At 38.9% G+C, this 12,189-nt stretch overlaps 1 protein-coding gene across 2 annotated transcripts in view; it reads left to right on the top strand.

Moving 5' to 3' along the window:
* dock1 (dedicator of cytokinesis 1) overlaps window positions 1-12,189 on the top strand; it is a 200,865-nt gene that overhangs the window by 45,568 nt on the left and 143,108 nt on the right. For both annotated transcript variants that reach the window (XM_041973613.1, XM_041973612.1), the window contains exons 15-18: window positions 1,700-1,798; window positions 2,312-2,384; window positions 5,002-5,105; window positions 5,657-5,840. In XM_041973613.1, the coding sequence (XP_041829547.1) occupies window positions 1,700-1,798; window positions 2,312-2,384; window positions 5,002-5,105; window positions 5,657-5,840 (460 nt within the window). The remainder of the gene's footprint in view (window positions 1-1,699; window positions 1,799-2,311; window positions 2,385-5,001; window positions 5,106-5,656; window positions 5,841-12,189) is intronic.

Below are 12,189 nucleotides of genomic sequence, written 5' to 3'. Positions count from 1 at the left end.
TACTCATAATCTTAGAATCAGATTGTACGTTTTTACGCCCATGAATGCATCTGTCAGCCACTATATTGTGTTTATCACGGCACAACCATCTGCTTCTATTATAAGCATGGATTGGCTAATTTTCTACATCAGACATGTGCTGGTATAGCAGCTTAATTTTATTACTAATGCAAAAATGAACAAGAGTGTGACTTTGACAATATCCCAAACAAAAATCAGCAGTCCAGCTGACTCAGATGGATTTTTTTTTACTCTTCTGTCTGATTCACTTTAACAATTAAATGCAAATCTTTGTTTTAAGGTTGTCAGAACACATGGGATATGATGATCGGAGTCAGTGACAGCAGTCAAATGGATAAAAAGTTGTGCCCATCTTGCTGTTGCAGTCCTGGAGCCCCTGTTTTGCAATTTTAAATAGCAGTGCTGTATCCAGAGCCTTCCAGAGATCAGTGCTAATTGGTTGAATTCTCCTTCTTCCTTCCTGTTTTTTAGGAGGCTAAAAAGAAATTCTTCTAAGATAAAAGGCACTGTTGCTTCTCATCTATCACTTCAATGTCTGATGCAGTTTCAGCCGATTCTTTGATATAGATGCATTTGAATTCCCCTAATCCTAATATTAACTTGAAAAGACTAGTTGATATTTTTATCTTACCATTATGTCTGTATCTATGAACATCATCCCGTCAGCTAAACAGCTGAATTTAATTGCTTATATAGAAGCAGGTTTTTAAAATATGCTTGCTTTGCAAGTTTTACGTTATGTGACTTTTCTCTGTGGGTGTGTCGGTATCTATCTGAGACCTCTTACTACCTCTATTCTTCAAGGATTTGTGATGTGAGAGGCTGGCCAGTGACATCTTATCACCTTGACATATGAGCACACCTCTAGAGACCTCATCGCACCCACATCTAGACCTCAGCAGCCTCTTCTCTAAAATTTGATGCTGTCAGGAATCTTGGCCACTCTGTGAAGGGGGCAGAATTGCTAGATTTAGCACCTGCCCACCCCCCGTATCTGCTCAACACAGCTGGGGGAGACAGGGTCTGTTATTCCTCATAATTGCTGGTTGTCAGAAACCATTAGTGTAGGAGTATTTCAGCAGTGGTACACTTGCAGGCCAGGGAGTCAGCTGGAGTAGTGGGAGGAAAGCGGAAGCCTGGCCGAGCACAGATTGATAGAAAACAAGGCATGCGTGCCACCCGCTGTCACCCCATCCTCCGTGCCAGCTCCCTTAGTGAGGCGCGTAGTATTTTACATTATGCACCCTGACCTATTGTAGAGATGCAGGGGAGACTCAGCAGAAAGACCAATTTACATGGTTGGATCGACCAACACCAGCTGGTCTGCTTTTCCTGCGCCCGGCTTCCCTTTACGTCTTGTTGCATGGGAGCCCCAGCAGCTCTTTTTTTAAATAATTAATTTCTAATTTATTTCTTCCAGGTGCTCATGCATAAAGTAAATCCAGACTTTTAAAGACCATTCTGCTAGATTAAGGTTTTCATCCTGAGGGCGTGTACTTTATGAAATAAGTGCAAGTCAATTTTCCACATGTGGTGAGAGTGTGCTAATGTTCTGACTGAATGGTAACAGATCAATCATCATTTTCTTTTACATTTAATTAACTTGAAGCTCAGCCTGCTTAACCAGATAACTAGTTACATTTAATTACTGGATGTGTTTTTCTTTCTGTCTTCCCAGAATGTGATCTTTCCTGGAGCTGGAGATGAGGGGATCAATGAGTACAAGTCTGTCATCTACTACCAAGTAAAACAACCACGGTGGTTTGAAACGATAAAGGTGTGTGTCTCTGCCTCCCTTCATGTTATTGCTGTTAATCTTTGATTATTTTCCACCATAACTGTAGTACAATAGTAGATTTGAGATGAAGAAACTCATTAGTCCTCACAGCACAAGTTTTTATGACCAGTGATGAACGTTGACCCAGTAAAGGAAGATTCTGGGAACTTTCAAACCTCACAGATCTGTCAGTTGCCAGATACTGTGCTATTTTATCATGCATGATCACCCCGTGTTATTTAGCATGATTGCCAGTAATGATCTTGTTCAATATGTATCTTTTGGCAAAAATTTAGGTGTTCATTAATGATTTGGATCTACGTACAAAGAAAAGCGGGGTCAACAATGAAAAATCCTGTTTTTTTCAATCTTTGATGTGTACATTATAGAAGAAGAAAGCTAACATTGTGAAACATACATGTACGGTAACAACCATTTAATAATTCTGCAATGAAAAGCATGTGTTTTCATGAGCGTGAATGTCACACAACCTCGTTCTGTCCCCTATCTCAGGTTGCTATTCCTATTGAAGACGTGAACCGGAGCCATTTGCGGTTCACTTTCCGCCACCGCTCATCACAGGACTGTGAGTATAAATGTCAGCTTGTGAATAATCAGCTTTCCCAATGACCAACTGTACAATTGGCTGCTAATCCATCTACAGCAAATACAAAGGAAAATATCTAATCCAAGCAGATGTGCTGCAGAGTGATAAATATTTTGATGCTCACCCTTTGTCACATTAATGAGATGTATTAGCCTGCTCCTGCACAAAGCAGCATCATGAAGTGGCTTGTCAGAGACTACAGCTGTAATGTGAAAAATGCCAGGGGCTTTATTTATAGGGGCTGGAGTATAACTGAGCAGCTCAGTATTGTATGTCCTGTTTTTTGTTTTTTTGTTTGTTTTTTCCCCACATCTTTTTTTTAATTTTGATGGTGTAAAGGGCAGAGAAGTCTGGCACAAACCTGCCTTCCCATCTGTCTGCCACATGGCCTTCCCTCCAACAGCAGGAGTAGTACAACAGAAAAACATTTCTTTTTGGAGCGTAAGAGGACCCATGACAGGTGTAGATAAACAAAACAACTCGAAGAACTTGGAGGATATCATCAGGGGAAAGTGAACCCTTTCTCTAAACCGGCAGCTTCTGTCGTCATCTTGCTCCAAAATTCTCCAGCTGTGTTTGCTCCTCACCGGCATGCAGGTGGTGTGGAGAAAATTGCCAGGTGGCAGAGCTCAGTGCTGGTTTATAATCCACTTGGAGAGCCTCCTTGTCATGCTTGACACCTTACCTCTCTGGAACCTAATACTGTTGGGAGGTTAAAAAAAAAAAAAAAAAAGAAACTGTGATTTGCTGTTATCTGGCTGCAGTGGTTACTCGAAAAGCTCACCTCAAGTGGCACTGGGACTGCAGGGGCATGCTGATGCTGTCAAACTTTAACTTCTCACTAACAATAGACGCATATGTTAGAAGGTGTAATGACCAGATTATTTTGGATTTATGTACAGTGGTACTGCATAAGTTTATCCTCCCTGTCACTGTGTGCCAGACTTAAGGTTTTATCCCATTTTGGGCCAGAATGTGTTTGACAGCAGAATAATCATGCAGATTTTTATAATAGGATGGCTCAATAGGTAAACACAGGTTATTAAACCTTTACCATACTCGGTTTACTTGTGGTGTTAAAAATAAAAATTCCTGTTACTTGATTCATATTATTTCACAGCTTGATATTAATCTTTAAAGAAAGGATACAGATATAATGTTTGCATTTAGCTACATAGAGATAGTCTGCCAGGCCTGCTACTGTTGTCATCTTCCCATGTCCATCCTGCTTTCCCCATTGTGCTTCTAGCAAGTGCTGAACTTTTCGTGGGAAACACAGAATGACAGAGCTGCTCATCAAGGCCACTGGTTGAGCTCATGTGCTCAGTATCCTAGCCCTCCTTGTTGAGAATTAGGCCAGCTCTAACTACTTCAGCACTGTCAGGCCTCATCAGACAGATGGCTGCTATTGCAAATACTGCCTTTTGCTGTAAAACACCAGCACCATCTTTTCACTGCTTTTTCATCTGTCATCATCCCTTTTTACCCAGCGAGCTGGGCTTTTAAAAGTGGCAAAGCACACTTGACATAGATTTGAAGTGACAGCCCACCTGAGAAATGAAAGTCTGCAAAACCATCACAGAAACGTGACTGTGATTAGTTTAAAGCAGCTGCTCTGTCCTGAAAATGACCCCCCCCCCCCCCCCCCCCCCCCCCACCTCCTCTTCTTCCTCCTCAAAATGCAAGGTTTTGAGCCCTCTGTTCTCCTTTGGAAGACACTGAGGCATTTGGTAACTCTGGGTGGCATGCAAGGAGTGTTTTCCCTTTGCTGGTTCCTCTCAACCCAGCAATTATTTACACAAGGCTGCAGGCAGCAAAGCAATGAGGGGGTTTACGCAGCCGGAATGCAAGATATACTTGGGTGAATCACGTGCACGATGATATGCCACTTTACCCAAACATTTGGTTATAGGACATACAGCAGCATAACTCCATTCCTTATTTCTGAAGCGCCCCCCCCCCACACACACACACACACACACTTCCCAGTCTTACACATGCATTTAAAGGACATGCACCTTTTTTCTGTTCTTGTTGGATTATGCAAACTACTCCCATCGGCAGCTCTCAGATCTACAGGCAGTGATTTATTCACATGCTGGCAGGATGTGAATACAAGATACTTCAATTCAAATCGTGCAGCTTCAGTGTTATGTCTTGATTTTTGTTGTATATTACACCATCTGCTTCTCCCTTTTCTTTTTTTCTTGCACAATTTTTCATACATACCACAACTTGTCTAAATAATGTGTTTATGCGTGATTTTGGGGGCCAAAAAAATGAGTTTTCACACATAAAGCACGCATTTTTGCCCACTCAGGAGCTGAATCAGATCCTGCAGTGCTGAGATGATCTATTTTATCAGCCTACTAGTTTGTTTATGCTTTGCAGTAACATCAACAGTGCTGAGTGGTCTTCCTGCAGTAGAATCTGCTTTTCCTGGAGATTTCCTGATGATGCACTTTTCACAAACATATTGCATGCGTGTGATTTGATCTCTTGGTTGGCAAATCTGGACAAAAATTAAGTTTTGTGTAATAACATCAACATCTTCAGTGCCAGTTTTCTGAAGTGTTTTTCCCCCCTCCTCCTACAGCCAAAGATAAGTCAGAGAGGATATTCGCCTTGTCTTTTGTTAAACTGATGCGGTACGATGGAACCACCCTAAGAGATGGCGAGCACGATCTCATAGTGTATAAGGTAAATATGGAATATGTGCTTTAACTTGTTTATAATCAAGTCTTTTGCTGTACTGTTTTCTCTTTTACAGGTTGCCTGCTTGTTGGGGCAGCCCATGCGCCTTGGGACATGACCATTAAACTAGTTGTAGGGCAAAGACTGCCTTACCTTCTTAGAAAGTATTAGCCTGTTTTCACTCCTGCCTTTAGAATATTGTGAAGCAGATATACAAAACCCCAACTATAAAACTGAATCACTCTAAGTCAAAATGTTTCTAATAATGGTGCCTTTGTGTTCTGGTACCCATTTATGTCAATTAAAAAGTTGATAGAGAAAAAAATGACCATATTCTTCTCCTATGCTTTTTGTATTGCTCCACTCAGTCAATGTGCTGTTGAACTGTATGTTTTACTCTCAAAACCCCTGGAAAACAAAGACAGATGTCTATAATAAGTGGATCCAAGTAGAATGTGTTTTATAGAACCTGTTAGAATAGATAGGTTTGCCACAACATGAGCGTCTGATATGGACTTCTACTAATAAACAGATAAATTTTCATTCTTTGAAACCAGGCAGAATCAAAGAAGCTGGAGGACTCATCACTTTACTTGAACCTATCTTCCACCAAGCTGGAGCTGGAAGAGAAGGGCTACTCAACCACTGGGAAAAGCACCCAGAACTTAGGGACCTGCACCATCAGCAAGGACTCCTTCCAGATCTCCACCCTGGTCTGCTCCACCAAGCTTACACAGAATGGTAATAGCTACAATATTTCAATGAACATTTGTATAAATTTAAGAAACAACCCCCTTTCTGAAGCTTGATTTATTCCTTTGATGGAAAACACCTGTAAGGCAACTAAAGGTTGTAGAGAACAGACCAAACTGCCCAAGTTTTGACCATGTCAGAATAAACTGACTGATGCATGCAGTTTGGATATATTTCTTTCAGCTTGGAAAACATTTCAGCTCTGAACTTTAACTAATGATTTCCCAATAGAGCAGAACAAAACGACTTTTTATATTAATTTCATGTATGTTTTGTATTTATGATTATAGTTATTTTTACTAGTTAGAAAGTAATTACTGCACCCTGATTACTTCTGTGTTCTCTTGACATTCTTATTGTTTCAGGCTGCACATTATTCCCAATCTGTGCAAGTATAAAAGTAGGTGGAAAGATCGATATTTTATTGATTTGAGTGTCCTATAAGCGTGCATCTGAATGAATAACAACAAAAGTGTTTTCTTTATTTTGCGCAGCTCAAAAACCAGTTTATTCCAGCAGACAAAAACTCTATTGTTTTGAAACAGTTCTTTTTATAATTTCTCAAAGAGAGCTCTGACTGAAGGAGAAGATTTCAGGCCTGCTAGACCACAGATTTAGTATCCAGCTTTGGGCCACAGCCTTTGACTCTGACAATCAATAAGATAATCCATGAATTATCCCACATCACTTAAAGTAGATATTCTGATATATATATATATATATATATATATATATATATATATATATATATATATATATATATATATATATATATATATATATATATATATATATAGGGGTTTTCCTCTTGGTTTTTCCTCACTCTGACCTACTTTAGTTTTCTCAGCTGGTCTTATGTCATTCATTCTCAGTTTGTAGATTTCTCTTCATCTCTGCTGAGCAAGCCATGGCTCTGCTCTGTTTACTGCTGTCAGTCTGGCAACATTTTTTTTCCTAATATTTCCATTGCCTGTGAGAAGATCTACACTTACTAAGCAAAGGAAATCCCCATCTCTGCCCTTTGGCTCACGGATTAGGGATTTTGGCGTCTTGAGTTCAAACCAGTTTTTACATGTTTAGAAATCCCTTCAGGCATCAATATAAACCCTTTTGGACTAGCTGACATTTCCTAGGCGTGTTCATAACATTGTAGTTGTTTCACTGTGGATTGCATGAAAAGCTGTTTCACTATGTCTAAGAGGTCAACTGCTCCTGATTTCACAGTCTAATTTAAACAGAACAGCCATGAATGTCTGCTTTGATTTCTTACTCCTTTGATGCTTCTTTGTTTTTTGGTTTGGAAAACTGAGTGGCCATCAAAATTAGATCCTAAATAAAAAAGTTTACCAGTTCTTTACAGGGCTTTTTGGAATGAAGTAACATTCCTCATATATCTTATTTTTATGGTAAAAAAATGCAACAATAAACAACAAAAAAATGCTTTATTGTTTGTTTGTTCATGTCAGTCTGAAGTACTCAACAACTGAGGATACAACACATACAGTGGATATAAAAAAGTGTTAAAGTGCCAGATTTGTAAAAAGAAAAACAAACACAAAAAACAAAATGGATATTTTGAAACTTTTCCCCACTTTAATGTAACCTATAACCTCTACTGTTAAATTAAAAAATAAATCTGTGAAGGGAAATCTGATTGTATGAGTGTGGACACTAAGCCACTTTTGATTTAGTCACTGTGTTCAGCCTTCTCTGGACAGGAGTCCTGTCAGTTAGGCACATCTTGACTTGGCAATATTTACACAATCTTCCTTGCAAACATGTTCCAAATCTTATTTATTGCAAGGGTATCCTCTTCAGGTCAATCCACAAATTCTCTATAGAATTCAGGTCTGGGCCATAGCTGGGCATTTTCAAAACTTGATTATTTTTTTTTTCTGGTAAAGTCTTTTTTTTTTTGGGTAGATTTAAATAAATGCTTGGGGCCATTATTTTGAGGAGTAAAATTCTTCTTAGGCTTCAGTTTTCAAGCAAATACCTAAAGGTTTTTAGAAATAAAGTGATATTTAGAACAGTTCACAGTTCCTTCTACCTTAAAAAGCAACTCCAAAGCATGATACTGCCACCACCATGTTGCACCATAGCTATGGTGTTTTTTGGTGATGCAAATAGTTCTTTTGCACCGCACAGACATTTTTAGAATTATGACTATAAAGTTCACATTAGGTCTTATCAGACTATAAAGACTGATGACAAATAGGGCTGGGTTAAAATAAAATCAATTTATCAGTTTAATCGATTCAAATTAAATAAATCTAGTATCAATATCAATATTTTTTTATATGTCCTCGTTTTCCAGTAACGTGACCCTGTGTGGATTACATTCACCTATTAAGTCTTTTGCAGTTTATTACCGCTCACATTAGCAACTAATGCTAAGAAATAGAATCAAAACAGGCTGCCGATACCCAGTCCTAATGACAAATGTAGACAAAAGAATTAAAAGAGCTTGGAGTGGACTGCATGTTGTACAGAACCAATACTTGACAAAAATTACTGCCGCTTTTTATCAGTTTTCAGGGCTTTGTCCAGTTCTTTGCAATGTTTTTGTTATCTTATAATCACTCTACTTTTTAATGACAGTCTTCACTGAATTCCATGGTATTTACAATGTAGTGAAATGTTTTTGGATCCTTTTCCTGACTAATACCTTTTAACAATGAAATTTCTTTGATGCTTTATAAGCTCTCTGCAAACCAGGTCTTTTGCATTTTTTAATACCACAAAGACCTGCCATTTTTAACATTTTAACAGGGGTGTGTACACTTTTTATATCTTCTGCAGCTGTTGGCCTTAATGCACCAATATTTTGAAAAGACATTACTTTTTTCATTGCTCTATTCTCCCTCAATAGTAGTCGTTTTCTGTGACAGCAGCCGTTATAATGCAGGTTCCTCTTGTGAAGAAGGTGAATGTGATGAATGTCTTCTGGCTAATGAAGACATGTGTGAATGAAAAACAAATTCTTTATTGTTACTTGCGTACATGTTGCACCAATAACTTGTGCAACATAGGCTCATAAAGCCCCAGTAATGAGGTCACTGTGGACCTCAGAATGGTATTTGGTGAGGGTTAAAGTGCTTTTTAACTAAATATGGAAGATTGGGGTTGTTCCATGTTGCTGTTCCATTGAGACTTGTTCAGTTCAGTTTGTGTTATAACTTCTCATTTAAATACAATTGAGTGAGTAACCTCCTACTCTGCTCAGGAGGTGGCCATAGCAATGAATGAGAAATTTAAACTATAGTAGCAGAGCCTTCATCTCAAACTATTATCTCAGCTGTAGTATAGACGTAGTATGCAGCACATAAGAGTATGTATCATTCAGCACCATTCCTTGTTCCCATTTGGACACTTTGCCTTTGTTTCCTATTTTTCCTCAGGTGACAGTGATGGGCGACGGTGTGCCTCTTGGGCACTTTTCAGAGATGAAGACATTAATGGCTTCATCAGTCTGTTAAAGCAACTCCATTTTGTCATTCTGACAGGAGGCTTTCTTATTTTAGCGTTTCAATTGTGATGAAGAGAGCCACCGTATGTGTGCATTGTTTGTACAGGGTTACACACTTAATCAAGTAAGGCATAATGCATGAAGTCCAGGTTTTCTTACTATATGTCGTTGCCTTGACGACCTGTATCTGCAATGGAAGGGTGCATTTGAAAATATCGGTTCCCTACGCATTTAATCTTGTTGGTAGAATAATAACAGGCTAAATTGTCAACTTTTGAAAAATGTTTTCTCCTCAACTGAGTTTTCTGTGTCCATCACTGTGTTGGCTAGAGAAGAGCAGCCACGCATCTGTCATTAAAACAAAAAGGGTAATGTGAATAAGAATGAACTTTGGATTGTATTTACTGAAACTGTCTTCATACCTTGATGGTGATGCATTGAACAATCTATGACAATAAAATTAGGTTTGTCCTCAGTGCTTATAATGTCATTTGCAAAAACCACCTATGCCCGACTTGAATGTGCACACAGTTAGAGGGTTTTGAAGAAAGCTGAAGTACAGCAGAGAGGGACAAGGAAGTCCTGCATGTTTTATTCATGCAAGTTTAGAAGCTAACATTCACCTTTTTCTCAATAGTCATATTTGTCCCTGTTCATTCCATCCCAGTGCTGAAGATAGAAATTCTAAGAAAACTGCAGAAATTCTAGACGCCACTGTTATTTATTTTTTTATTTTCTGAAAAACAGATCATACGACACACAGTTTGAGCCCCACTACCTCTGTGTGCTTATCTATTAATGCTCCTGCATTCAGCTCAGAACTACATTGGCTTGACAGCGATACATGAATGTCACCAGGTCTGACCAAATAAGACTACCGTAGAAACTTTTAAGGAAAAGAAAACTCATTTTCTGAACAGCTTATTCAGGAAATCTGGCATGCACAGTTGACGATAGATTAATGTAAATGAGTGCATGTCTGAAACGGACTTTGTTAGTAAAACTAACTACCATTTGCTGTTGAGTATCTGAGCTTTGTTATTGACCGACTCCATCTCCACCACAGCTTAACTTGTCACTCCCTAGAAGTTTATCTGTAAGAGATACCCTTGCAAAAGGAACAAAAAGGAGCACTTGAATGCTCCTTGCTACAGACTGCTTGCTTTATACACATGACACCTCATCGCTGATCCCCACCGCTGAGATGAAACACTCTTTTTAATTAAGCTGGATTTATGCAGGCGGTCTCTCAGCGCTGGAAGCTTGTGTGAAGTGGCTGCTGGCTCTTCCCTGGATATTTGCAGTGTGCTACGCTAGACGAAGGCTGAGGGAGAAGCGCAGAGCTGAAAGAGAACCTCACCTTGTGAAATCTATTACCATACTATTCCTACCTTGGCTAGAGATAAAATTTGTAAAGTTAGGAATTTAATTTTAGATTTTACATCCTGCTTTGTAACTGTTTTACAATTTTAAACATAATTGCACAGAAGGTTGTTCTTATTAAGAAATAAACAACAAACAACTAATGGTTGTATTTGAAAGAAAAAGGATTTTGTAAGGACAGATGTCTTGGAAGCAGTCATTTAAATGGCAATGGTTTGTTCTGTATTTTAGTTTTGCATTGATAGAAATTAATTATTCCCCACTGTCTATCGACCAGTTTTGTCGAATCTTTTAAATGCGCCTTCCTGCAGAGACATCCATTCTCAAACAGATGTTATTTGTCGAAGCCACTGTGTGTTTTTCTCCAGAGCAATCCAGACTCCCCCTCCACTCCCCCACATTGTGCCTTACTGTCTACACACAGTTTGGCCTCTTACAGCACTGCCCCAATAGGTGCAAGCTGCCTGATGATTTATCCTCATTGTGTTCCATTTTTGTCTCTGAGGTGCTAAATTCTCAATTTCCAAATCCATATCTTCTTGGGAAGGACGATACCTGGTAGTTTTAGACAGGCTTGTGTAACAGAACCATGATAGGCTGTCAGGTTTGCAGATGATAGACATCCATCATAGTGTTTCCATGCTTGACTGACCGTCTCGATTGCAAATAAGGTGTAGCGTACAGTGAGAAGAAGCTGCTCCAGACAAAGGTTCCAAAAATGCCTCAAATATTGGTATTGCATTATCACAAGTCTGTGTGAAGATGGAGAACATCAAACTTCACTGGTGTCCACAGACGTGTGTTGCATGGACAAGTTTGAGTGTAGAAATTTTAGGGGAAAAAAACATTCTTGAAAAAATGAATCTACAACTGTGCAACCTGCTGACTGATGCTTTTAACACTAGAAGTCCCAGAGAGGGGTCAATTGACCTTTCTACCTTTACAACCCAGAGATGGGTCGATTGACCAGTAGGATTTTAGCTAAAATCCTGTCTTAAGCTGCGAACAGCTTCTTTTGTTTGTAGACGAGTCAATTACTGGCACACCCCAGGAGGGCGCATACTTAGGGGAGACACTGTAGACTCTTGAAACTGGACTGTCAACTTTTGCCCAAAGCTTGGCTTGAGACACTGCTTGGTCCCCTGAGTATGAGATTGGAGTAGACCTCAAACAGATTCAGAAAGGTTTTCCTGCATTCTAGTATATTTCAAATAATTAAAAATATATTTGATATGATATATGATATATACCTCCTCGACACATTTGTGTGCTTTTAGAAGAAAAAAAAAAAGATAATCATTGTGGGCCTTCAATAAAAAAGCAAACAATTTAGAATGATATGACAAAATGATGAATTCATATTTTTTTTAAAAATCACTTTAAAAGGTCCAGCTCTCCTCTTTTCATACAAATGAAAAAATACAAATTTTTCAGAATTTTTTACCAATTTTTCAAACTTTCTAACCCAATGTTCATGTACCTTAT

This window comes from Melanotaenia boesemani, chromosome 21, assembly GCF_017639745.1.
Source record: "Melanotaenia boesemani isolate fMelBoe1 chromosome 21, fMelBoe1.pri, whole genome shotgun sequence".
Taxonomy (NCBI): domain Eukaryota; kingdom Metazoa; phylum Chordata; class Actinopteri; order Atheriniformes; family Melanotaeniidae; genus Melanotaenia; species Melanotaenia boesemani.
The sequence above is the reverse complement of the archived record's forward strand: the minus strand, read 5'-3'. Positions and strand labels throughout refer to the sequence as shown.